The following is a 27,836-nucleotide window of genomic DNA, read 5'->3' as shown; positions in this document are numbered from 1 at the left end:
GGCCCTGTTGCTTCGGCAACAGCAGCCCCGGCTCCGCTCTGGATGACAGATCTGACATCGGTCCTGAGGAGGAAATGACGAAGAAGAAGAAGAAGAGGAGGAAGGTGTCGTTGTCGTCTTCTTCGTCGTCGTCGTCGTCGTCTGCCGCCTCTTCCCCTTCTTCTTCAAGGCTCCCCCGCCTAAGAAGAAGAAGGTCGCCTAAGAAGTCTCCTTCGGGAACTTCTAAGGGCCCGTCTCGCTCTGGTGAGACGGGGTTGGGTTCTTCCGCTGGTCACCCTGCTCCTTCGGGGGCAGGACCCGTCTCTTCTTCCGCAAGGAAGAAGACTACGGGGACCAGAGGAGTGCCGGCTAATACCGGCACTTCCTCACCTGCTGTTAGTGGTTCCGACCACGGCAGCAGGATCCGTCTCGGCCTCTCGTTCGCGAGAGGTACCGAGTGTACGGTCGCCTACCAGCGGACCGTGCAGCTAGGAACCAGACCTCTGAGCCAGCTCAGCGTCAGGTTCACGGCACGGAGCGGAAGACTGGTGACAGCCGCTCACGCGACTATCACCAGACCAGCTCTCGCTCTCGCGGCGAGCAGGTGGCCTACCCGGGCGGACGTGACGGTCCATGGACCGGCCACGGGCTGAGGCTGGGAAGAGGTCCCCCCGTTCGCCGGCGCCAGCCACGGCTGGGTACCAGCGACGTGACGCGCCGTGAGGATACGCACCGGTCTCACCGTGACAGTGGAGCTCGCCGGTCGCCTGACCGTCACTCTCACAGAGAGCAATCGGGTACGGCAACCAGCACCAGCTCCTCTGACACACGAGACCGGGGCCGCTGTTCTGCGGTCCAGCCGTTCTCCACAGCGAGACGGCTCGACTAGGCCTGCAGCTCGATCGCCACCGCGGGTGGTTTGACGATCGCCTGCAGTCTTCAAGCCCACTGGTTCTGCCAGCGAGCGAGGAGGAGCGTCAGGTCTGCCTCTCCCCATACCTTCAAACTCCTCGGGTTACACCGGGAGGGGCGAGGGGTATTGAGGAGTGATCGTGCGGGGGGTGCGCCCCTCAGGATCCACCACGTCGTCCTACGTACCACGGCACGGTTCTCGGACCAGCCAGGTCGTATGCACAAGTGGTTTGGAGGAGACCGAGAGGGGTCTGTCGCTGTTCCTCCCCTCGAGGGAGGGAGGGTCTCAGGAGATGCTCCTGTTTGAGGGACTAGGATGGTCCCGACTCCGCAGGACGCAGTCACTCCTGAGATCCAGAGGAACTTTGCCGAGGTTATCGCGCTGATTCGTCAGCACAACGACCTCGCGGAAGGATCGCCGCTCCCACCATCCGAGCCCACGTCCCGGCTCGAGTCGTTCTGGGGCCCGAAGAGGGAACCCAGACCGACGGTGGGTTTGCCGCGTTCCGAGCTTGCCGACTCAGTGCTGGACCAGGTAGAATCGCTGTCTCCGGGCAAGACGGTTCTCTCAAGTCTGGCAGGTCGAGCAAGCTGCTTCCACCTCCTCTGCTGCGACAGCGGCGTTTTTACGTGCCATCTGAGGACCCGATGCCGCCCAAACAGGTGAATCCGGAGTTAGCCAGGCTGACTCCGGGTGTGTCTCGCAGCAGCTCCTGTCCGAGAACCTATGGTTCTCGCAGCAAGAGGCACTTGGCCTGGAATCTACTGCCATGGCAGCTTTCCAGGCCGTCTCCTGGTTAGATCTGTGGTCCCCACAGTATCTAAGGTCGCAGCCAACTCCGGGGGAATTTCTCCCGAAGATGACTCGGCCTTTAGGAGACTTTGCCAGTCTGGGGGAAGAGCCATCTCCTTCCTTGCCCACCAGACGGTGAACCTGTGGGCCAACCTGGTTCTCCGACGTAGGGACGCTGTCCTTACTCGGGTTTGTTTCCAGGGCGGCCGGGAGGGCGTGAAGCGGCGTTGGGACTTCGCAACGGACCTTTACGGAGTTCCACGTCTCTCTTCCCAGGAGAGATGGTGGACGCTGCGGTGGACAGACGGCGCACTGACGACAGTGACCGTCTGGTTCACCAGGCAGTCTCGAAGGCTTCTGGGCAGCCTCGGACTGCGGCCAAGTCTAAGAGCTCGGCTAGCGCTTCCTCGGTGGCTAAGACGGTAGCTGCGTCGAAGCCCCGGGGAAAGACTCTGTCTTCTTCGACTTCTACAAAGGGGAGCGTCAACCAGCCCTCCTCCCAGCCCTCCTCCTCCCGTGGAGGCTCTGGGAAGAAGTCGAAGAAAGGGGGGAAACGCTAGGGACGGCGTTCCCCCTCACCTGCTGCCGGAAGTGGGGGGGTGCCTGGCAGCCATTGGGCAACTTGGCAGCGCTACGGCGCCGAGACTTGGATTGTAGATGTCATTCGGGAGGGATATCTATTACCCTTCGAATTCTCGCCACCCCTCACCTCCAACCCGGTCCAACAGCAGTCGTACGTTCCAGGGTCATCGAAGGACGTAGCATTGAGACAGGAGATTAAGACCATGCTGAGCAAGAGAGCTGTAGAAATCGTCACGGATCAGTCACCGGGCTTTTACAGTCGACTCTTCCTGGTGGAAAAGTCTAAGGGAGGCTGGCGCCCGGTGATAGATCTCTCCTCTGAACCGGTTTGTTCGCCAGACCCGGTTCACGATGGAGACGGCAGTTCAGTGCTCGACTCCATCAGGGAGAACGATTTCATGCTTTCAGTGGACTTGAAGGATGCGTATTTCCAAATACCCATTCATCAGTCCTCCAGAAAGTACCTCCGCTTCATCCTCGACGGGACGTGTACCAGTTCAGGGCACTTTGCTTCGGTCTCTCAACCGCCCCACAGGTGTTCACGCGAGTGTTCACTCTGGTGTCTGCTTGGGCCCATTCGCACGGGATATGTCTGATGAGGTATCTCCGACGATTGGTTAGTCCTGGCGAGCTCCCGCTCGCAGTTGCTACAGGACAGGGATCGACTGCTCGAGTTCTGTCGCGATCTGGGGATCGTTGTGAACTTCGAAAAGTCCGATCTCGAGCCCAAGCAGAGGATGAAGTACCTGGGTATGCTGATCGACACGGTAGCAGGGCGAGTCTTCCCCGCAGACTCGCGGATCAGCAGATTCAGGGAGGCAGCCAACCAGTTCCTGTCTCGGCAGGAACAGGTAGCTCAGCGATGGCAAGTCGTGATCGGACACCTGTCGTCACTCGAGAAGTTAGTCCCTCACGGGCGGTTCTTCTCACCTGCGGTCTCTTCAGTGGAGACTAAAGGAGAGTTGGTCACAGGCGACGGATCCCCAAGCTTTCCAGTGTCACTGACACCGGAGGTGAGGCAGGACCTAGCCTGGTGGCTGGACGCCAGGAACCTCTTAAGAGGAGTGCCTCTGCGCACTCCCCCCCCGCGGACATGCAGCTGTTCTCAGACGCATCGACCGAGGGATGGGGCGCACACCTGGAGGAGTTGCTGACTTCGGAGTGTGGGGACGAGAACGACAAGCACCTTCACATCAATGTACTGGAACTCAAGGCAGCGTTCCTCGCTCTCCAAGAGTTCCAGGACCGCTTGATGGGACACTCAGTGGTGTTGATGTGCGACAACACCACGGTAGTGGCCTACGTCAACAACAGGGGGTGGGGGGCCTAGTGTCTCTCCCGTTGTACCAGTTGACTCGGCAGGTGCACGAGTGGGCCGAGGCACACTCAATAGAGCTGTCGGCACGCTACATTCCAGGGAAGAGGAATGTAGTAGCAGACACGCTCAGCCGTCGGGATCAGGTGATAGGGACGAGTGGTCTCTACACCAGGACGTGGCGGAAAGGCTCTTCGGACCTGTGGGGGGGGGGGCGACCAGTCGTGGATCTGTTCGCCACCCGGCACAACAGGAAGCTCCAGGTGTTCTTCTCGGCCGTGCCGGACCCATGGGCAGCTGCAGAGGACGCTCTGCAACACCCGTGGACAAACTCTTCGTCCTATGCCTTCCCCCGTTCAGCCTGATTCGCAAGGTGATCAGTCGAGCACTGGTCACCCCGAATCTCAGGATGATCCTGGTGGCTCCCAAATTGCCACAGGCCATTTGGTATCCGGACCTGCTGGTCTTCTCGCAGGAGAACCGAGAGAGATTCCCCCTTGGCACAACCTTCTCGCCCAGCCACACGTCGAGCGGTACCACGAGCAGTCCAGTCCCTACGTCTTCACGGCTGGCTGTTATCCACCATCTCTTGCGAACGAGAGGCTTTTCTCGTAGCGCAGCAACAGAGATGGCTGGAAACGTCCGTCAGTCCTCTGCAGCTGTGTACCAGGGGAAGTGGGCCGTCTTCTGTGGTGGTCGTAGACGGGGTCTATCTCTCTCAGAGCCACTCTTCAGCAGGTAGCGGATTTCCTCGTTTTTCTTCGCCGAGAGAAGCTCCTCTCAGTCCCCACAGTCAAAGGATACAGAGCCGCCCTGGCTCTCGTCCTGAAACTGAGGGGATTGGACATCTCGAACTCGTTCGAGATCTCCTTGCTTATGAGGAGCTTCGAAAGGTCTTGCCCACCTAGGGAACTCAGGCCCCCTGCGTGGGATGTGACTCTCGTCCTTAGGAGTTTGACTCGAACGCCGTTCGAGCCACTCCGAGAGTCGTCAGACAGGGATCTGACCCTCAAGACCCTCTTCTTGCTGGCCCTGGCATCGGCGAAGAGAGTAGGGGAACTTCATGGTCTTTCCTATGATGTACGACACTCCAGGGGATGGGGATCTGTGACGCTCGATTTCGTCCCGAATTCGTGCGAAGACTCAGAAATCGTCGGTCCCTGACGACAGGTTCGAGTCCTTCACGATTCCCTCCCTAATGGACTTCACCGATAATGATGCGGATGAGATGCTGCTTTGTCCTGTGAGGGCGCTACGGCGCTATCTGAAGAAAACTCGACACCTCAGGCCTGAGTGTCGACGCCTCTTCGTTAGCACCGGGGTGTAACCAAGAAAGAAAAAGTATCCAAGAACACTCTTTCATTCTGGCTGCGTGAGGTCATCAGAGGGCGTATGAGGCTGATGGTAGTGACGACATCCGTACGTCCCGTCCGAGAGCTCACGAAGTCAGAAGTATTGGCCCCTCGTTGGCGTTTCGTAAGAACTTCTCCGTGGCGCAGGTCCTGAAGGCAGGGGTCTGGTCTAACCAGACTACCTTTACGTCCTTCTACCTTCGGGATATTGCCCACAGGTCCTTGGATACCTTTTCCTTGGGACCCGTGGTGGCTGCTCAACAAGTTGTGTAGCTAACCCAGACCCTCGCAGGCTGAAACAGCATCGAGTCCTGGTGTGACTGTGTGGATGGATGTGTGAGTGAGTGAGTGACTGGCTCCCTCTTCCCATCTTTTCCTCCTCCTCTACCTGTGGGCAGAGGGCCACGGTCGTCACTACGCTGGATGAGGACGAGATGCAGGTGAGCTATATGACAGAGCCCCATCCATTCCATTCCCTTTCACTAGGGATAGGAGCAGAATATCCACCACTTCCTCCTACAAGGGGGGGGAAGTGGATGCCTACAAGAGTCAAACCCATGACTTTATATTTGCTCCTGTACAGGAACAAGTTCTTACATTGCTGGTACGAAGAGATACGCTTGCCTCTCTCTTAGTACTCGGTCCAGAGGTCTGACCATTGATCCTGCGGTGCACACCCCCGATCAATCGGACAGAGGCTTGGATCCCTCCCTCGCTCTTACGACCAGGGAGACTTCCAAGGTTGGGCGAACACCAGTCTGTTCACAAAAGACTCAGATTCCTCCCACCAAGAAGTGAGTCTTCCTATTGTAAAAGGACCGAAGGTTTGTATGCCGTGTCGGAACAAATGACAATTTGTCCAAAATTGCATTTTTCCTAACTATACAAACCTGAGGTCCTTTTACACATAGCCCCACCTCATGCCACCCCTCACTCTGCAGTTTTTGCTTGGGCCAAAAGCAAAAGTGATTTGTTTACCTCCCAGTCGCGCGGCGCGCGCCTGTCGGACAAGCAGTTAACTACCGAACCCCTTGTTCGAAAGCTTACGACCTATCCAGCTGCCGCTAGTACCTTCCTATTGTAAAAGGACCTCAGGTTTGTATAGTTAAGAAAAATGCAATTTTGGACAAATTGTCATTTTGTGTTGAAGTTCAGAACTTTGTGTTTTCAATTGAAGGAGTCAGAATTGCATATAATAAAGTAATCAGCTTTTATATTATACAATTTCAATTGTTAAACCTGTCAAGATTTTCATAGTTTCAGGAAAAGTGGTACTGAACATGACAGCCAAAAGCATTTTGATTGTGACTTTTAATTTTGTTTTCTTACTGGAAGTTTTATGATGCAAAAATTTTTCAACAAATTTTATCAGTCATGGAAAATGCCAATAATTTTTTGTGGACACCATATTACAATTTCCTTTTCATTTGGTGTGGTCTTTGATCCTTGAAGTTTACTCTCTCATGCCATTTAGCAGTTTTGGCTGCACCCTAGACTCATAATTGATGTTGACATTTTGATGCAAGTGCATATTTACTGATATTGTTTTCCAGAAGTAGTTATGTACCTCTTTTGATATGAAATTTGAAAAAATGAAATAGGCAAATGGAACATTAAACACAAAAGTAGCAAGGCGTTTTCTACTTACCATTTTGACAAATGTTTTCATGGAAAAATAGAAAATGAAATGTCGTACTTCCTCAGGTCCCAGCCCAGTTCGTTGAGAGCTTGCTAGAAGTGCACAAGAAATACCGAACGATGATTACCGAAGTCTTTCACAATGACCAGCAGTTTGTAGGGGCTCTAGACAAAGCCTTTGAAAGCGTTGTTAATCATAGGGGTGGGAACACAAAAGTTGTATGTCGCTCTCCCGAACTTCTTGCTAGGTGAGGAACAGTTTCATTGCAGATAACCAGCCTGAGAAGAGCCTTTATTAGGCTCAGAGGTCTGGATAAACTAATCCTTTATATATTTTATAATAATAGTAAGCAGTGTTTTGAAAAGTTTGGTATTGTGTAATATTATACGAAGGATAGCCGTGTTATAAAATGCCACAATAGCATATTTTATCTTATAAGTTTTTTGATGATCTGTAATTGACCCTTTTAATATCTGTGGTAATGCTTCTTTCAGATACTGTGATACATTACTTAAAAAGTCGACCAAAGGTCTCAACGAGAGCGAGGTTGACGACAAAGTAGGCCTTAGTATAACCATATTTAAGTATATTGACGATAAAGACGTATTTCAAAAATTTTACGCAAGAATGTTGGCCAAGAGGCTCATCCAACAACAGAGTCAGTCCATGGACTCCGAGGAAGGCATGATTAACCGTCTAAAGGTAGGCCCCGTGGTTCACTGTAGGCATTCCAGTTACCTCTTCATTCCTTTTACTGTACGTCCATTCATCTTCTCATTCTTCCGTCCGACTTTCCACCCTCTCTTAACGATGGTTTCACCGTGCTGTTACGAGGTTTCCCTCCTGCTACACCTATCAGACCACCTTACTGTCAATGTCCCCTTCAGCATTTGTAAGGAATACTAAAGGGGGATGGATTACTTAGCCCTGAAGCTTCCTTTGCTGCCTTATCTACTTGTTCATTTCCATCCACCCCAACATGGGTCCCTGCCCATGTTGGGGTGGATGGAAATGAACAAGTAGATAAGGCAGCAAAGGAAGCTTCAGGGCTAAGTAATCCATCCCCCTTTAGTATTCCTTACAAAGATCTTAAAAGTGAGATTCATCTTTACTGTAAAAATAAGTGGCAGGCTCGATGGTCTGAACTGACCACCAATACAAAATTGAAACACATCCACCCATTGGTGGATAAATGGTCATCTTGTAATGCTACAAGTAGGAGGGATACCATTATTTTAACTAGGCTGCGTATTGGCCATACACATGCAACGCACAATTATTTAATGAAGAGTGGGGAAGGGAGACAGGCCCCTCACTGTAATACCTGTCAAGTGACAATGGATGTTAAGCATATTTTAGTTGATTGTCCTGTTTTTAATCTTCAGAGGAGGACACATTTACTCCAGGACAAACCTTTGAGAGATATACTGGGGGAAAACTGTAATACCCTGAACTTGAGAAAATTTATACAAAGTATTGGGTTATATTACGAGCTATAATTGATTTTATTAATTTATTTATTTATTTTACCCTTTTAATCCTTATTTATTTCACATCTAGATTTTATTGTATGAAAGTGTTGCGATTGATATTAAAGGTTAAAATGGTACTAAATGGTGTGAGTATACAGATATTATGATTGAATGAATTTTGTTATATAGCGCTGAATGGCCTTTGATGCCCCAGTGCTTGGCTTAATGCCTAAATCCTATATTCAATTCAATTCAACCCTTCAGCACTGAATGGCCTCATAGGTCCCAGTGCTTGGGCGTAATTCTAAAGGTAGGCGGTCATGTTTCCTATTATGATTCAGTAGATAATAAAACCTCTTCGTATATGGAACAAGCCCACCACAGGGGCATTTACTTGAAATTCAAGCTTCCAAAGAATATTATGGCATTCGTAAGGAAGAAGTGAGAGGAAGTGAAGGGAAAGATAGAAAGAAGAGATGCCATGTATCAAAAAAAGAAAAAATAAATTAATAGATAAATAAACAAAAATGTATGAATGTATTACTAAGTATTGTTTACCAATTTTGCATGTTTGATGTGTATGCAGTTCCTCTTTTTTTTTCTCTTACTACAAACTCATGGTCTTTTTCAAGTCCATGTACAAACATGTGCACAGTTTGTAAATACAAAAATAATGTTAATATAAATGTTTACCTGTTTATCATAAAGTTTATAGTATTTCCACAATCTATTTTTGTGTATATTTAAATAAAAATAAAGCTATAGAGTCAAATGAGATACAATGTTGTTCTTGAAAAGGGAAGCCAATTGAAAATGGGAATCAAACAGATTCCCAAAAGCTCACCGTTGAGATTCAAAGGTATGTACCCACACACAGTTGTGCATTTGTTTCTTCATTAATATTATTGTGGTTATTATTATTATTAGTGAATGATACTCTGTACCAACATAAGACCGTTCCTCAAAACGACGATTTGATTGCTGTCATCTTCCCACAGCTAGCGTGTGGCTACGAGTATACGAGCAAGTTGCATCGGATGTTCACCGACATGTCAGTCAGCACTGACCTTAATCATAAGTTCAACGACTACCTGAAGAGAAAGTCACTCGATCTTGGCATTAATTTCTCAATTAATGTCCTCCAGGTGAATAAATGTGCTATTTGTATTCATTTGAAAATTGTGTGATGTTTCTTTTTCTGTTTGATTTTTGGATATGTTTTGTATTTTGTGCTTGTATTTTTTGGGGTGGGTTTTTAGATCCTCGGTTGTATTGAAGTCAGTGAAGGCCTCCATGCTCTTTGGTTAATAAAAGCCAAAACGTCCTGCTGAGGTGGCTAGGTTCTGTGAAGACTATGAATTGCAATGCTCAGTTTAGTCGATCATTTCCCCCGTAGTTGGCTACTGCAGTTAGTGCACCTTACACAGTTCACCGCAGGCGTTACTTAAGGTCCTATCTGCAATCCCTTTCGGTCCTTTAGCTGTACCTCCGTTCATATTCTCTTTCTTCCGCCTGTCTTTCCACTCTCTCCTAACATCTGTTTCATTGCAGTGGATGGTTTTCTTCCTGTTACACCTTTTAAACCTTTTTATTCTCGATATCCCTTCGGCACGAATAGCCTCGTAGATCCCAACACATGGCCTTTGACCTAAATTTTATTTGTTCATATACGAAACAAACCTTCGGTCTTAACATTAGGATTTACTAGCGCCAAGCTGGAAACCGGTAGAATTAAAATTACACTTGTGAGATCCAGGGACTATTGGCATCTATACCAGGTCACTGGGCATGTATACCCAGAATGCCCACGGCGACCTGTGACCCACCAGTTATTTTCCTACCGCCTTTAAGATAAGACGTGTTACTGTCTATCTGATTTAAAGCCGGTTTTTCAGTTTGCCCGTTTTTTATCCATTTCATTTTTCATTTCTTATTTTTCTTTCTCCGAGTGTGCTCAGTGTGAGTGTGATCGGTAAGAGTTTATAAGTGGTATGATGGAGATTTTTGCTTCAACATCGGGATCGTCTGCCGTTTCGAAGAGGAGACAAAGGAAATGCCCAGGAGTCAGTGGCTTTCCTTGTTCTAGATTTCTAACTTCGGTGTCGAGGGATCCTCATCCAACGTGTAGTAGGTGCAGGGAAAACGTATGTACGATTACTAATCCATGTTCTGTTTGTCGCGGTTGGTCGGTGGAACAGTGGAAAAAGTTCTGTGAGAAAGGCCAATACAAAAGGAAGGTGGTGACGCCATCTTTGGATGACCAAACCTTACCGGCTTCTTTTGTATCGGCAATAAACCAGGCTGCTCCACATGTTTCTCCACCTGCTTTTGATTTGTCCCATACCCCTTCGGTTTCTCCTAGCGATTCAGTATCGGAAATGTCAGGAGGGGTCTTGGGTAATTTTATGAATAATAGGCACGCTCCTTTGTTCCCAGCAGGTAGAGGGGGAGCATCGCCATCTTTGTTCCAGATGCCGGCTCCCGAAGCGCATTGGTTGGACGGTACTTGGTCAGCGCTAGGCCTACCAGGCGTACCAACCTTGGATGGTTTGCTTGCGCATTATATGGCGTCACGGTTCCAGCAGGGTCCGGCAGCGCTGAATGTTCCTCATCCCCCTGGCTTGCAATTTGTGAAATAATGCCGCGGCTACGCCATCAAATTCGATGTTGTTCCGATACGTAATACAAACCCTCGGTCCTTTAACAATAGGAAGGTAACTAGCGGCAGCTGGGACGGTCGTAAGCTTCGAACAAGGGGAGGAACGGTAGTTAACTGCTTGTCCGATCGTGCGCGCGCCCGCGCGCCCGCCAGAGGTGAAGAATCACTTTTGCTTTCGGCCGCGGTGTGAAGGACGTGTTCGTCATCGCTCTCTGCCCGCTTCATCGTCGTATGCTTTGTTTATATTGTGTTTTCTACTAATGGTTTGGTTTGACTTGAAAATGAAACTGTAAGTACATGTTTTCATTTTCATTACTTAATTATGAATCAACATGGAGCTATCGCCGTAGAGACGGCGATTTCCGCTCTTTTCATGAATTGAACCCTTGAATTATGTCTCGGTGCGAGGGCGGGCGCACTCACGCCGAGTCATGTATTTTGGGCGAAAGTGTGTAATTGAAAGATGTAAGTACTCTTTTCATTATATTTTTTGGCCCTGTGCGTTCGTTGCGAGAGCTTGATTGCGCTCGGCAAGAGCCTCTTATTTTGTATGAATAGAATGCAATGAAAGTGGATTCGCAATGCAGTTTTCTTTTCATTTTCATTTATTAATTGCATCAAATTTAATTTTGGATCAAATTCCGCTCTTACCCGGGAATTAATCCTTACGATTTATTGCTGTGAAAGTGAAAATAGCAAGTGCAGTATTGTTCATTTCATATATATTTATGATAGCATCATATTATTATGGATCAAGTTTCCGCTCTTACCGGGAATTGATTTTTCCCTCTTTAAGTTCTATGAAGTGAATCGCAAGTGCAGTATCTGTTTCATTTTCATATTACTTTTCACTGCTGTGCGGGGGTAGGGGAAGCGAAGGTCTGCCAGGAAGTCGTCGGAAAGCTCTCCCGCGACTCCCTTGGTATCCGATTCTTCGTCTTCTTCCTGCCCCCCCGCTCAGCTTCCTCGTATTTTGTTTTTGGGGTGGGGTTCTTCCTTCCGTTCGGGGTGGGGGCATGTCTCCCCCCCCGTGCGTGAGGGAACCCTCTTACTAATCTGTCTGTGCTACCGCAGGTGCTACAGCGTGGGAGACGACCTTGGACAGGTATGGACCACTGCGGCTGCAAGGGCGTGCCTAGCATCCACGATCTGCTGCAGAGTCTAGCGAGGTCTGGGGCGGTGACCTTGGAGTGGTCTCCACTACAACCTTCACGGCCGCTTATGCTGCTTCCCCCCGCTGGTCTAACACCCCATGCTGTGTCGGTGACGCCGTCTGCCGCTTCTAGGGCGGTCGCCGCCGTACCGAGGAGGGGTATGCCGCCGCTGCCTGTTTGTTTTCTTGTGTTGCCTGCCCCAGACTTCCGCTGTTCCAGCAGCTCGCCCCTGGACGGCCGCCAGTACCACGCTGGCTGCCGATGATTCTACGAGGCGATGGCTGGGCCTGCCGTACCTAGTCGCTGATGTGGTTCCCGCTACTGGCTTGGCTGTCCCTTCTGTGTTTACCGCTGCCTCTGTTCCTGCCGCTCCTGAGCTGGTTGCTGTTCCTGTCGCTCCTGGTTCCTGCGCCTGTCCATGTCTGGTCCCTGCCCTGGTGGTGGGTTCTCCCCAGTCCCAGGTCCTTCCGGACAGGTGCAGTCGGGCCGTGTTGCTTCGGCAATAGGCCCGACTCCGCCTGGATGGAGGACCTGACGACTGTCCTGCATGAGCTGACGAAGAAGAGGAAGGTGTCATCTTCGTCTGTTGCTGCCTCTTCCCCTCTCGACTTCTAAGGCCCATAAGCCGAAGAAGAAGAAAGGGCTGCCTCCCCCCCCTAAGAAGTCTCCTTCGGGAACTTCTAAGGGCCCGTCCCACCTCGGTGGGACGGGGGGTCCTTCTGCTGGTCCTCCTGCTCCTTCGGGAGCGGGGCCCGTCTCCCCTCCGTAAGAAGAGATAGACGGGGACCAGAGGAGTATCGGTTAGCTCTGGTACTTCCTCGACTGGTGCTAGCGGCGATGCCGCTACGCCAGGTTCCGGCTCGGTCTCTCGTTCGCGGGAGATCCCGAGTGTACGCTCTCCCTCGGGAGACCGTTGCAGCCAAAGTTTCGGCGCCAGAGTTCGCTCGGCGCCAAGACCACGGCACGGAGAAGAAGGCTGGCGAGAAACCGCCTCAGGGTGACTCTCGCCAGGCCAGCGGCCGCTCTCGCAGCGACCAGCTGGTAACCGGGTTTTGTTTCCCCCTAAGAAGACTCCTTCGGGAACTTCGAAGGGCTCGTCACATTCCGGTGTGACGGGGGGGTGGGGGTTTCTTCTGCTGGTCCTCCTGTTCCTTCGGGAACGGGGCCCGTCTCCCCTTCTGAGAAGAAGAAGAAGACGGGGACCAAGGGTCCAAGGGTGTGCTGGCTACCGCTGGTACACCCTTGCCTGGTCTTGGCAGCTCTGCTGCTAAGCCAGTACCGGCTCGGTTTCTCGTCCGCGAGAAGTTCCGAGTGTACGATCTCCTTCGGCGTGACCGTGCAGCCAAAGTTAAGACGCCTGAGTTCGCTCAGCGTCATGACCGAGGCACGGAGCAGAAGACTGTCGAGAGCCGCTCAGGTGACTCTCGCCAGGCCAGCGGCCGCTCTCGCAGCGACCAGCCGGTACCTCGGGAAGTGGACGTGACGGTCTCTGAACCGGCCACGGGTTGAGGCTGGGAAGAGGTCCCCCAGGTCCCCTCGACCGACGGTACCAGCCTCGGCTGGTACCAGCGGTTTGACGTGCCGCGAGGACGCTCACCGTCTCACGGCGAAGCGAGCTCTGCAGGTCACCTGACCGCCGCTCCCACAGGGACCGGGCGGGATACGGTGACCAGCAGCAGCTCGTCTGACGCACGGGACCGGGGGTCGACGTGCTCAGTCGAGCCGCTCGCCACAGGTGAGCGGCACGGCCAGGCCTGCAGATCGATCCCCACCGCGGGTTGGTGATCGGCTGCAGCCCCCCACGTACGCTGGTCCTGCCAGCGCGGGGGGGGAGCGTCAGGTCGTGGTGTCTCTCCACTACCTTCAACTTCCTCGGGCTACACCGGGAAGAGCGAGGTAGCTAGGAGTGATCGTGAGAGGGGTTTGGCGCCGCTCACGATCCCGTCACGACGCCGCGTGCCACGTATGGTCTTAGACCAACCCGACGTACGCGCAAGTGATTGGAGGCGACCGTCAGGGGTAGAGGGGGTAGCGTCAGTTCTGTCTCTCCTGATACCTTCAACTTCCTCGGCATACGCCAGGAAGAGCTAGGTATATAGGAGTGATCGTGAGAGATGCGCCGCTCACGATCCCGTCACGACGCCGCACGTGCCAGGTTGGTCTTAGGACCAACCAGGACGTACGCGCAAGTGATTGGAGGCAACCGTCAGGGATCTGTTGCTAGTCCTTCTTCTGAAGGAGGAGGGTCCTGGGAGCTGCTCTTGTTGGAGGGACTGGACGGTCCTACTCCTCAAGACGCTGTAACTTCCGAGATTCAGAGTAACTTTACCCAGGTTATTGCACTGATTCGTCAGCACAACGACCGGGGGGAAGGATCGCCGCTCCCACCAGCAGAGCCCATGTCTCTGCTCGAGTCGTTTTGGGGCCCGAGAGGGAACCCAACCGACGGTGGGTATGCCGCGATCGGAGCTTACCGATTCTGTCTTGAACCAGAGTCTCTCGTCTCCGGACAAGAAGGCTCTCTCAGTTCTGGCCGGTCGATCAAGCTACTTCCACCTCCTCTACTGCGACAGCGGCGTGTCTTCGGACACCGTATTTAAATACTCCGTTCGGTCCTCCTGAGAGGTTTCGACCTCGGACGAGGACTGGGAATGAGTCGGAGGACGGTATCGGCTCTCTCCTGTCAGGTGTCGATCAGCCCCACCCAGACGACGTTCACAGTGGCGGCAGACCCTTACCTACAGTGAGAGTTTCGTAAACCCTCCTCGGGGGAAAAACGTTTTCTCCTAACGATACGTTTTCCAGACTCTTGAGAGGCCATCGCCGCAAGGCGATGGCTGCTCCTACTCTTCTCCAACTGCTAGTTCCACTGGGAAGGCGAGCGAGTATCCAATTCCTCCCCCATTCCCTCTCTCCTTACGGCTACGAGGGAAAGGGGAAGGAATCCTACAGAGATTTCTCTTGTAGGATCCCACGTTGGGGACTGCGCTACCAGGGGGGACCTTCGGGTCCTACCTGACGTAAGCCCAGCCCCCGGTCGTTGAGGAGGGATCCTGCCCCATTCTCGATTTCTACGGGAATCGAGAGGACCACCAGCCGATATCGTTTGACGAATTCGGTGGGGGTTTCGCAGACTGCTTAGAATTCTACGGAATTTCTAGCGCATTCAGAGTGTTTAGAGTTTCTTACGATCTCCAAACACTTAGGCGAGACCACGGTCCAAAGTGAGCGAGACGAGAATCCCCGATATGTTACACGATAATCGGGAACCTCGCCTATGCCTCGAATTCCTGGAATTTGCTAGCATTAGGAAGAAGACTGCTGCTGAAAGAAAGACTATCTCACAGTACGGCGACAACCTGGAATAGAGAAGAACGGACGGGAATATCCAGTTTGGCTGGAACTATCGTCTTAGTATTCTGTTCACCATTGAAGGCTTTCCTTCGAGGAAGACTTCTCCTTCACTCTCTTTAATAGAGAACGAAGGTGGTCGATCTCCAATCCTTATTTTGTTTTCTTGAAGGAAAGAATTTAGGATGGAGATCGTTGTTCAGAATCCTACAAATATACTACGTATATTAACCTCGCGACATGATTCTGCTAAGCAGTTGAATGGTCCGAGGGGTAGGCGCATATCCTGGTTATTCTACGGATTGCGACTTAGACGAAAAGTATTCTAATTGAACTGCAAACCCGGGTTGCCTGCAACCTCCCAGGAGTTTCCAGTTTCAATTTTATATTACTTATGGTGTTGTCACAACAACACCATTTTAGCTTTTATATTTACCGAAATTTCGTTTCGCTTAAATATAATGCTCGAGCATATCTTTTTATGCTCGGTGGTTCTAGCCGAACGCATTCCTTCGTGGAAAGGATTACTTGGCAACTCAGGATGACGAGTCAGCGACAGCTACTGCGTATTGAATTGCCCAGAGGCATTTCAGTATCAGCTGCCGCTTTGAGATAGACGGTGTTTATGTCTTTCTCACCTGCTTTGATTGAATAACAACCGTATCTCTGCCCAACAATCACGGACTTAAGTCTCTGATTAACGGGGATTCTCGCATACATGAATGACCATCTACTGCTGAGAAACGCTAGTATTCATCGTCTTCGGTATTGCGAGAATTTTAAACAGAGATATCTATTCGACTCTCATCTTTCTGTTTACCGCACGGTAACAGAATTCTGTAATAGTCTCTTGCTGCATCGTATCCCGATAATGCGAATGATTTTTGCGGAATCTGAGTTTGTCCTCAAAATATCTTTTATTCGGAGGTGTACAATTGTTCATTGTTCACCCCGGATTAGCAGATGTATTGAAAGACATCGCCTACTCCCACACTGCCAGCTCTACTTCCAAACGTTCAGCCCATGAGAAGCAGTTCTTCAAGCGGCTCTCCCATTGTGTGTTTCATTACTGAAGAACGCCCGCTTTCATTGCACAACGGACAGCAATGAAATGGCGGTTAGCGTTTTCAGTCATTTGTAAGCACAGGTTTAGAATCTTGAGATTCCTTCTCTCGATTCAGCTGGAAGACGTAGGTTGCATTCATTGCCTACCTTCGTCTTCAACGTCACATAGTGTTGTTTCTCCTTAAGCTGAGATTCAACGTCTATGAGATTTTCTTGCCATCAGGGACCTCGGTCTTTTGAAGGCAATTGACTTTCGCCTTTTGAGTTTATGCATTAAGAGAATCATCGCCGCGCCGTCCGGCATCGGTGACTAACAAATATTTTATTTGTTTGGTCTCTCAGCATAACTCTTTAAAGGGCGAAGTCCCCGTGACTTACCCCGGATGCTTGGACAACTTGCCTACTGATTCCGAACCAGTCAGTCGGCAGCTGTCAGAGCGTCCGAGTCAGTTACGAACTATGCTGTGGACTTAGTTCGGTTGTTCCAGAGCAATCATTACTTCGTCTTAATAGCTTGTCAGTATGAGTACTGTACATAACCAAAGTCGAGAAGGTCATACGACTATTCCCTTCTTTTCGTCTTAGGTAACTGCATGACTTCTCTTGAGAAGTCAAGCACAAAGGGATGGGGATTTGTGACGCTCGATTTCGTACCGATCTTCGTAGCGAAGACTCAGAACCCTTCGGTAACTGACGATTGGTTCGAGTCCTTCACAATACCCTCCCTAATGGACGTCACCCCCCCAGCCGTCCGATACGAAGGCTATGCTGCTTTGTCCTGTGAAGGTGCGACGGAGCTGTCTGAAGAAAACTCGACACCCAGGATGAGTGTGGACGCCTCTTCATCATTCTCTCGCGTTCCGCAAGAACTTCTCCGTGGCGCAGGTAAGAAGGACAGGCGCCTGGTCCAACCGGACCGCATGCACCTCCTTCTACCTTCAGGATATTGCCACAGTTCCTTGGATCTTTTTCCTTGGGACCGTGGTGGTTGCTCAACACGTTGTGTAGTTAACCCAGACCCTCGCAGGCTGAAACAGCATCGAGTCCTGGTGTGACCGTAAGAATGGATGAGGAATGAGAGTGTGACTGGCTCCTCTTCCCATCTTTTTTCTTTCTCCTCTACTTTATTTGGGTAGAGGGACACGGTCGTCACCCTGCTGGGTAAGGACGAGATGCAGGTGAGCTATCAATAGAGCACCATCCATCTCCCTTTCAGTAGGGATAGGAGTAAATATCCACCACTTCCTCCAACAAGGGGAGGAAGTGGATGCCAAATTGAGGACAACCCATCATTTTTATGATTGTCTCTTGCAAACAGGAACAAGTTCTTGCTTTTGCTGGTACGAAGAGATAACGCTTGCCTCTCTCTTAGTACTTGGCCCAGAGGTCTGACCATTGATCCTGCGGTGCACACCCCGATCAATCGGACAGAGGTTTGGATCCCTCCCTTGCTCTTACGACCAGGGAGGCACTCCAGGGTTGGACGAACACCAGTCTGTTCACCAAAAAGACTCAGATTCCTCCCACCAAGAAGTGAGTCTTCCTATTGTTAAAGGACCGAGGTTTGTATTACGTATCGGAACAAATGACAATTTGTCGAAAATTGCATTTTTTCCTAACTATCAAACCTGAGGTCCTTTACATATAGTCCCACCTCATGCCACCCCTCACTCTGCAACTTTTTTGTCATGGGCCTAAAGCAAAAGTGATTCTTCACCTCTCGGGCGCGCGGGCGCGCGCACGATCGGACAAGCAGTTAACTACCGTTCTCTTCCCCTTGTTCGAAGCTTACGACCGTCCCAGCTGCCGCTAGTTACCTTCCTATTGTTAAAGGACCTCAGGTTTGTATAGTTAGGAAAAATGCAATTTTCGACAAATGTCATTTTACAGCGATGCAGAAACGTGGGAGGTAGTTGGCATCAAAACGTGCGGTTGCCAGCAGAAGCCTCGCATTCTCTCCCTACGAGATGGGTTACGTCACACAAAATACGTCACACGATATGGCAGGGGCGTGATGACGTCACAGACTGCTTCTCGGCCTATTTCGCTGCACCCAGACTCAAATACGCCTTCTGACTCGGCAATACAAACTGTAATGCAGAAATTACAGGATATAGAGAAGAGAATGGATAAGAGAGACAAAAAGAAAAGGTGTGATTCGCCTTCTTCCTCTAGTTCGGCGTCATCGCTAAGTCCGATAACGTCACGGCGAGCGCCAGTCAAGCGTTGGAGGATTCGGGAGTTCGCGACTGATCCTCGGGCTAAGAGGAGAAGAGTGAATTCTTCTTCATCTTCAGACCAAGACTGTCGTATCCAAGTCAGCAGGAAGGTCGGGAAGTCAGTGGCTAGTAAGCACAAAGCTAGCAGACGAAGCCATTCGCAAGAATCTGAACAAGCGAGAGAGGCGACGGCCGACGGACTAGCGGCGGATGCGGAGTTGCCAGTTCGGATTACAAAGACTACGATACCGCTGGTAAAATCGATGTTGGCGGCGAAAGGTGCAGCAGAGGATAGAATGCAGGTCCCAGTTTCGCCCGTAAGGCCATTCAAAATACGTACAAAGGATGATAAGGCTCCTATTAAAAGTATGAAGAATAGGGAGTTGGCAGCCTCGTCGGATACGTTCGTGGAAGGCAGTGTCCGTCTGGATGAAAGGTTGAGGCGATAAGGCTCCTATTAAAAGTATGAAGAATAGGGAGTTGGCAGCCTCGTCGGATACGTTCGTGGAAGGCAGTGTCCGTCTGGATGAAAGGTTGAGGCCGAGTTCTCCAACGCTCGAAAACGATACCAATACTAATAGAGACGAAGTTATATCTGTTTCAAGGGAGCCTTCATCTTGGAGATCTAGACGAGATTCTCGCTCTAGATCCTTGAGCAGAGAAAGAGTGAGGCGTTCTCGTTCCCCTGCTGACTATTCGGGATCGAGCCAACGGCGGCCAGCAAATATCAAAGAGACCTCGGCCGTAGGGGCAGGCGGCCGTGGAATTCCAGGCCGTTTGTCAGAAGATAGGGGTGAGACAACATCCCTTGTGACGGAGAACAGTACATTAGAGCCGGAGGAAGGAGAAAACCAAGAGTTTCTGGCCTCGTATGCAGAGGTGATTGATTTGATTCATCAATTCAATAACCTTTCGGAGAAGACAGAAACACCGGCCAGTATGCTTCCTCCTGGAATTGACATGGCATTTGGATTAAAAAGGGATACCAAGGTGTCGTATGAATTGCCTTGTTCGAGTCAGTCATGCGGATTCTGTCTTACAACACGTAAACGCAAAGATTGCAGGAAGGGATAATTCCTTAAGATCTAATAGATCATTTAAATTTATTCCCCCTCCAATGATGAAGCAAAGGAAATATTATACGACACCGAAGGTCCCTTTGCTGTCTTGACAAGTGAACCCTAATGTTGTAAGATTAAGGCCTGGATTAACCTTGGATCAGGTTAAAATGGAGTGCCCTTCGATGACGTACCAAGAGGCTGCTACGTTAGAAGCAACAGCTTCTTCTGTCTTTCAGACTGCTTCTTGGTTAGATCTTTGGTCAACAGCAGTGGCGAAGATTGCATCCTCGGACGTGACAAGAAAAGTAGTGGATGAATCATTGTTCATTAGATTACTACAGTCAGGTTCCAAGGTGATTGCGTACCTGACAAACTTAAGTGCCAATGTTTGGGCAAATATCCTGCTAATGAGGAGAGATGCAGCGTTGGCTAGACTAAGCCGCACTGTGGATTTGGATTCCCTGTTAGCGATGAGGAATGGGGATATCTTGGAGTCGCAACTGCTGTTGCCAGAGGTCATACTGGAAGAGGGCGATAGATAGAAGAAGGATGGACACTAAACGATAGGTTGGTGCAGCAGGCAGTTGGGAAAACGTCTAACAGTCAAGCTACTCCTTTTGGATTTGGGGAGGGGAGACAACAGCAAATATCTCGGAAGAAGACAGTGAGACATAACATCCCTAATAGAGCCACAAGATCCTCTTCCCCAAAGAGGCTAACTCATCGGCCCTTTCACAATAGAAACAACAAAGGGAGGGGGAGTAGGGGAAGAGGGAGAGGCTCAAGAAGATAGGATGGGCGCCTCTCATCACTCGGCCACACCAGTGGGGGGTTGCCTGGCAAATCACTGGAAGGTGTGGCAGGAACTAGTGGCAGAGCAGTGGGTGGTGGATGTTCTCAGGATCGGGTATTTGATCCCGTTCGAGGTAACCCCGCCCCTGACAGATTAGCCATTACCCCACTTTGCTTATGCTCACGAATCTCAGAAGGCCATTATTCTGCAAGACGAAGTGAAGAAGATGATGGAAAAAGGAGCTGTGGAACAAGTATGCAGTCCGTCGAAAGGCTCTAACAGCAGGATTTTCCTCCTGGTACCCAACCAACGGGGAGTGGAGGACAGTAATAGACCTGTCAACTCTGAATCTGTTTATAAGGAAAACCAGTTTCAAAATGGAAACTCCAAAAACGGTTCTACAAGCAGTCAGGATCGGGGACTTTATGCTGACAGTCGATCTGAAGGACGCATACTTTCAGATACCAGTCCATCAGTCAAGGAAATTTCTCCGCTTCAGTCTTGCAGGGAAAGCTTTCGAATTCAAGGTCCTTTGCTTCGGATTGACAACGTCTCCTCAAGTTTTTACAAGAGTGTTCACTCTCGTGTCGACGTGGGCGCATGCTCAGGGGATCAGGCTAATAAGATATCTGGATGATTGGCTGGTGATAGCGAAGTCCAGAGAGAAATTACTCAGGGACAGGGTGACCCTCCTGCAGCTTTGTCACAGCCTAGTATTGTGATAAATCAGGAGAAGTCGCAGTTGGATCCAAGTCAATGTTTGGAGTATCTGGGAATGGTTATAGACACAACAGAAGCCAAAGTATTCCCGACAGACCAAAGAATAGAGAAATGCAAACAAGTGGTGAATGCCTTTCTGGGAAAACAAACACAGCCAGCAAGACAGTGGCAGGTGGTGCTGGGAATCCTAACCTCCCTGGAGAAGCTAGTACCACAAGGAAGGCTACACCTTCGGTCTCTACAATGGAGGATGAAGGAGTTTTGGTCACCAAATAGTAGTCACCCGTACGAGCAAATTCCCTTGTCGGCAGAAGTGAGGAAAGACTTGCTGTGGTGGGTGAACGACGACAATCTGACGGTGGGTGTCCCCCTTCAACAATCCTCTCCGGACCTCTTGCTGTTCTCGGATGCGTCACTAGAAGGCTGGGGAGCCCATATGGAGGAGTTGATGGTGTCAGCTAAATGGAGTTGCAAGGACAGAGAACTCCATATAAACGTGCTGGAGTTAAAAGCAGCGTTTCTAGCTCTACAGGAATTCAGGGAGAGAGTAAAGGGACACTCAGTGGTATTGATGTCAGACAACACCACAGTAGTAGCTTATATAAACAAACAAGGAGGCCTAGTTTCTCGGCAGTTACATGTGATGACAGTTCAACTTCATCAGTGGGCTGTAGAGAACCTGGTAGACATCAGGGCCAGGTATATTCCGGGAAAAAGAAACATAGTGGCCGACAAGTTGAACCGCAGGGATCAGATTCTGGGAACGGAGTGGTCCCTACACCAACAGGTAGTGGACAGGATGCTCATGTTGTGGGAAGGACCGATCATAGACCTATTAGCAACCAGGTACAACAAAAAGTTGGAAGTGTATTGTTCGGTAGTCCCAGATGCAGAGGCAGTAGCAGAAGATGCGCTACAACACCCTTGGGACAATCTGGACGTGTACGCATTTCCTCCATTTTGTCTAATCCGTCAGGTTCTGAACAGGGTAATGCGGTCTCAGAACCTCAAGATGACCCTGGTAGCTCCGTTATGGCCGAAGGCAGAGTGGTTTCCAGACCTACTGGAACTCCTAATAGATGTGCCGAGAGAGTTACCCCCATGGAGCAACCTACTATGTCAGCCGCACATGGAGAGGTACCACCAGTCGGTGAAGTCCCTATCGCTTCACGGGTGGAGACTGTCAAGTATCTCCTCCGAGCGCGAGGGTTTTCGCAGAAAGCAGCAACTCAGATGGCAGGAAATATCAGAAAATCATCTGCGACAGTATACCAAGGAAAGTGGTCAGCATACTGTGATTGGTGTCGTAGAGGGAACTTGTCTCCACTCGGTACCACTATTCAGCAGTTAGCAGACTTTCTGATATATCTCAGAACAGAAAAGCATATGTCTGTATCTCCAGTGAAGTGGTACAGGGCTGCTCTAGCCTTAGTCTTACGAATGAAAGGGGTGGACATTTCGTCTTCATGGGAGTTGGCCATGCTGATGAGGAGCTTTGAACAGTCATGTCCACCAAAGGAACTAAAAGCCCCAGATTGGGATCTGACCATGGTACTGAGTAGTCTGACAAAACCCCCCTACGAACCACTAAGGCAGTCCACGGATAGGAGCCTGACCCTGAAGACAGTCTTCTTATTGGCCCTGGCTTCAACCAAAAGGGTGGGGGAGCTACATGGCCTGTCATATCTCATAAAGTACTCGAGAGGTTGGAGGTTAATAGTATTTTGAGTTTGTTCCAGAATTTGTGGCCAAGACCCAAAACCCAACAATAGTGGACGGCAGATTTGACTCCTTTGCCATACCTTCCTTGGCAAACTATGTAGACAATGACAAAGGTGAGATGCTTCTGTGCCCCGTCAGGGCACTAAGGGAATACTTAAGAAGAACAAGGCACCTCAGGCCGGGGTGCCGGAGGTTGTTCGTAAGTACAGGACGGAACAGAAGAAGTGTCCAGGAATACAATATCGTTTTGGCTAAGGGAGACGATCAGAAATGCTTATATGACAGAAGACAAGGGGTCAGATAGCCAGGTGGGAGCTAGAGCTCATGACATCAGGGGCTTGAGTGCTTCTCTGGCATTTAAGAAGAACATGTCTGTGGAGAGAATTCTGAAAGGTGGTGTGTGGAAATGCCAAACAACTTTCACCTCATTTTATTTGAAAGACATTGCCCATAGATCCTTGGACACTTTTTCCTTGGGTCCAGTGGTGGCGGCCCAACAAGTGATATAGCTCATCCAGTGCCCCTGGCGGGTCAGTTTGCGTCTAGTCTAAGATGAAGGTATGAAAGTAGAATGAATGGGATGACTGGTCTTTTTTTTTACTACTTTCTTCCTACTCCTTTAACTACGGGCAATATAAAGGAGGGTACCGTCATATGCTGGAACGGACTAGATGCAGGTGAGGTGGTCAGCCATACTGTGAAGCTATCTTAGGTTATGATATACTTTTCAGTAGCATCACACCCCTCTAGATAATAGGGAAGAGAGGGGTGAGGGTGGATCCAGTTACAAGGGACAAGAGTAAACCATAGAATGGTATCAACACCCAGGGAGGGAAACCAATAGATTCCCTTATATCTTTGGTTCTAGGTTCATTGTCCATTCTCTTAGAATTTCACATCCTCACAGGAGGAAAGAGCAAAAGAGGTGATCCTAGCAAGGCTACGTATAGGACACACAAGATTCTCACATGGTCACTTGATGTCAACACCACATGCTGACCCAGTGAAATGTAACAGATGTCAAACACCCATGACAGTACAGCATTTGCTTGTTGAGTGCCCAAATTGGACCCAGCAAAGATCTATTTATCTGCGGAGTTCGGAAATGAAAAATATTCTTGCGGAAAGCAGGGATTTTTCAATTAATAAAATCATAAATTTTTTTTAAAATAAGACGGGTTTCTCAAATAAAGTCTAATTTTTTTTTTTTTTTTTTTTTTTTTTTTTTTTTTTTTTTTTTTTTTTTTTTTTTTTTTTTTTTTTTTTTTTTTTTTTTTTTTTTTTTTCTTCTCAGGATTGATCCCTGAGAACCAGCCCGAGAAGAGTCTACTTGAGACTCAGAGGTCTGGAAAAACTAACACCTATTAATAATAATAATCTTAGAATTTCCCTAATATATTCGGAAATGGATAAGGTGGCAAACTCCCAGTCAGTTGTAGAGACTTACCTCCCTCCAATAAGTAAGTCTATCCTAATGTTAAGACCGAAGGTTTGTTCCGTATATGAACAAATACCAAATTTGTAACTAATTTGTATTTTTCATAACTAACAAACCTGAGGTCTTAACAGGTAAAGGCCCACCTCGAACCACCCCTCTAGCAGTCTAAACTGGGTTAGAAATATAACTGGTGGGTCACAGGTCGCTGTGGGCATTCTGGGTATACATGCCCTGTGACCTGGTATAGATGCCAATAGTTCCTGGATCTCACAAGTGTAATTTTAATTCTACCAGTTTCCAGCTTGGCGCTAGTAAATCCTAATGTTAAGACCTCAGGTTTGTTAGTTATGAAAAATACAAATTAGTTACAAATTAGGTATATTCCAATTCCAGTCATTCATTTTGTTCAGTCAGGTATGCAGGTATCCCCTTGATAGTGCAAGCCTTGGTACTACTTCCACAGGTATCTGAAATTGAAATGAAATGTAATTTGTTCCGATACGTAATACAAACCATCGGTCCTTTAACAATAGGAAGTAGCTAGCGGCAGCTGGAACGGTCGTAAGCTTCGAACAAGGGGAGAACGGTAGTTAACTGCTTGTCCGACAGTCGCGCGCCGCGCGACTGGGAGGTAAACAAATCACTTTTGCTTTCGGCCGCGGGTGTGAAGGACGTGTTCGTCATCGCTCTCTGCCCGCTTCATCGTCGTATGCTTTGTTTATATTGTGTTTTCTACTAATGGTTTGTTTGACTTGAAAATGAAACTGTAAGTACACTGTTTTCATTTTCATTACTTAATTATGAACCAACATGGAGTTATCGCCGTAGATGCGGCGATTTCCTCTCTTTTCATGATTGACCCTTGAATTATGTCTCCCCCCCCCCCCCCGGTGCCGAGGGCGGCGCGCTCGCGCGAGTCATGTATTTTGGGCGAAAGTGTGTAATTGAAAAATGTAAGTACTCTTTTCATTATATTTTGCCCTGTGCGTTCGTTACCGAGAGTGTGATTGCGCTCGGCACGAGCCTTTTAATTTTGTATAATAGAATGCAATGAAAGTGGATTCGCAATTGCAATATTCTTTTCATTTTCATTTATTTATTTACATGAAATTTAATTTGGATCAATTTTCGTTCTTACCCGGGAATTGATCCTTACGATTTTTTTATGTGAAAATGAAATCGCAAGTGCAGTATTCTGTTTCATTTTCATATATATTTTATGATAGCATCATATTATTGGATCAAGTTTCCGTTCTTACCCGGGAATGATCTTTTCCCCTTTAAGTTCTATGAAGTGAATCGCAAGGGCAGTATTCTGTTTCATTTTCATATTACTTTTCACTGCTGTGCGGGGGTAGGGGAAGCGAAGGTCTGCCAGGAAGTCGTCGGAAAGCTCTCCCGCGACTCCCTTGGTATCCGATTCTTCGTCTTCCTTCCTGCCCCCCGCTCAGCTTCTTCGTTGTATTTTGTAGTTGGGGTCTTCCTTGCGTTCGGGGTGGGGCATGTCTTCCCCCCGTGCGTGAGGGAACCCCTCTTACTAATCTATCTATGTTACCGCAGGTGCTACTCCGTGGGGGAGACGACCTTGGACAGGTATGGACCACCGCGGAGGCAGGGCGTGCCTAGCATCCACGGGCTGCTGCAGCGTCTAGCGAGGTCTGGGGCGGTCTCCACTACTACCACGGCCGCTTATGCTGCTCCCCCCCCTCCTGGTCTACACTCCCCATGCTGTGTCGATGACGCCGTCTGCCGCTACTAGGGCCGCAGCCGTACCGAGGTGGGGTTGCCGCCGCCGCCTGTTTTCTTCGTGTTGCCTGCCCCAGACTTCCGCTGTTCCAGCAGCTCGCCCCTGGACCGGCCGCCAGGACCCAGGTTCCGCTGGCTGCCGATGATTCTACGAGGCGATCGCTGGGCCTGCCGTACCTGCCGCTGATGTGATTCCCGCTGTTGGCTGGCTGTCCCTTCTGGGTTCTACCGCTGCCGCTGTTCCTGCCGCTCCTGAGCTGGTTGCTGTTCCTGTCGCTCCTGGTTCCTGTGCCTGTCCATGCTGGTCCTCGCCCACGGTGTGTCTTCCCCAGTCCCAGGTCCTTCCGGACAGGTGGCAGTCGGGCCGTGTTGCTTCGGCAATAGCCCCGGCTCCGGCCTGGATGGAGGACCTGACGACTGTCCTGCGTGAGCTGACGAGGAAGAGGAGAAGAGGGAAGGTCTGTTATCTTCTTCTTCATCGTCTGCTGCTGCCTCTTCCCTTCGACTTCTAAGGCCCATAAGCCGAAGAAGAAGAAGGCTGCCTTCCCCCCTAAGAAGTCTCCTTCGGGAACTTCTAAGGGCCCGTCCCACCCCGGTGGGACGGAAGGTCCTTCTGCTGGTCCTCCTGCTCCTTCGGGAGCGGGGCCCGTCTCCCTTCCGTAAGGAAGAGATAGACGGGGACCAGAGGAGTATCGGTTAGCTCTGGTACTTCCTCGCCTGGTGCTAGCGGGCGATGCCGCTACGCCAGGTTCCGGCTCGGTCTCTCGTTCGGCGAGAGATCCCGAGTGTACGTTCTCCCTCGGGAGACCGTGCAGCCAAGTTTCGGCGCCAGAGTTCGCTCGGCGCCAAGACGCGGCACGGAGCAGAAGGCTGGTGAGAGACGCTCAGGTGATCTTTTTGCCAGGCCAGCGGCCGCTCTTGCAGCGACCAGCTGGTAACCCGGGTTTTCCCCCCTTTTTCCCCCCTAAGAAGGCTCCTTCGGGACCTTCTAAGGGCCCGTCTCGCTCCTGGCGATTCGGGGAGCTCTTCTGCTGTTCCGTCTCTGCTCCCTCGGGAACAGGGCCCGTCTTTTCTTCTACCAAGGAGAAGAAGACGGGGACCAGAGGAGTACCAGCTTCGGCTGGCACTTCCTTCCTCGCCTGGTTCTAGCGGTTCTGCCGCTAAACCAGGATCCGCCTCGGCTTCTCGTTAGCGAGAAGTACCGAGTGGACGGTCTCCCGCGGGGAGACCGTCCAGCCAAAGTCTTGACACTCGAGCTCGCTCGCCGCCAAGACCGAAGCGCGGAGCAGAAGACTGGCGAGTGTCGTGCAGACGACTCTCGCTAGGCCAGTGGACGCCTCTCGCAGCGACCAGCTGGCTGTCGGGTTGACCGTGACGGTCGCTGACCAGCCACGGGTTGAGGCGAGGAAGGGGTCCCCGCGGCCGTCGGTACCAGCCACGGCTGGTACCAGCGGCTCGACGCGCCGAGAGGACGCTCGCCGGTCTCACCGCGACAACGAGCCTAGCAGGTCACCTGACGCCGCTCCCATCGGGACGGGCGGAGACGGTAACCAGCAACAGCTCGCTTGACGCTAGAGATCAGCGTCGACGTTCTCAGCCGAGCCTCTCGCCCCAGGCGAGCGGCAAGGCTAGGCCTGCTGCTCGATCGCCACTGCGGGTGGACGATCAGCAGCAGCCCCTCCAAGCACGCTGGTCCTGCCAGCGAGCTAGGGGGGAGCGTCAGGTCTGCCTCTCCTGTACCTTCAACCTCCTCGGGCTACACCGGGAGGAGCGAGGTACCTATGAGTGATCGCGAGAGGTGCGCCGCTCGCGATCCCGCTATGACGCCGTATGGACCAGGCACGGTTCTAGGACCGACCAGGAC

At 50.4% G+C, this 27,836-nt stretch overlaps 1 protein-coding gene across 4 annotated transcripts in view; it reads left to right on the top strand.

Moving 5' to 3' along the window:
* LOC135204913 (cullin-2-like) overlaps positions 1 to 27,836 on the top strand; it is an 80,906-nt gene that overhangs the window by 42,068 nt on the left and 11,002 nt on the right. For all 4 annotated transcript variants that reach the window (XM_064235170.1, XM_064235172.1, XM_064235169.1 and 1 more), the window contains 3 exons: positions 6,638 to 6,819; positions 7,067 to 7,274; positions 9,043 to 9,189. In XM_064235170.1, the coding sequence (XP_064091240.1) occupies positions 6,638 to 6,819; positions 7,067 to 7,274; positions 9,043 to 9,189 (537 nt within the window). The remainder of the gene's footprint in view (positions 1 to 6,637; positions 6,820 to 7,066; positions 7,275 to 9,042; positions 9,190 to 27,836) is intronic.

The sequence above is a fragment of the Macrobrachium nipponense genome, chromosome 47, assembly GCF_015104395.2.
Source record: "Macrobrachium nipponense isolate FS-2020 chromosome 47, ASM1510439v2, whole genome shotgun sequence".
Taxonomy (NCBI): Eukaryota; Metazoa; Arthropoda; class Malacostraca; order Decapoda; family Palaemonidae; genus Macrobrachium; species Macrobrachium nipponense.
This window is presented reverse-complemented; position numbering and strand designations above follow the sequence as displayed.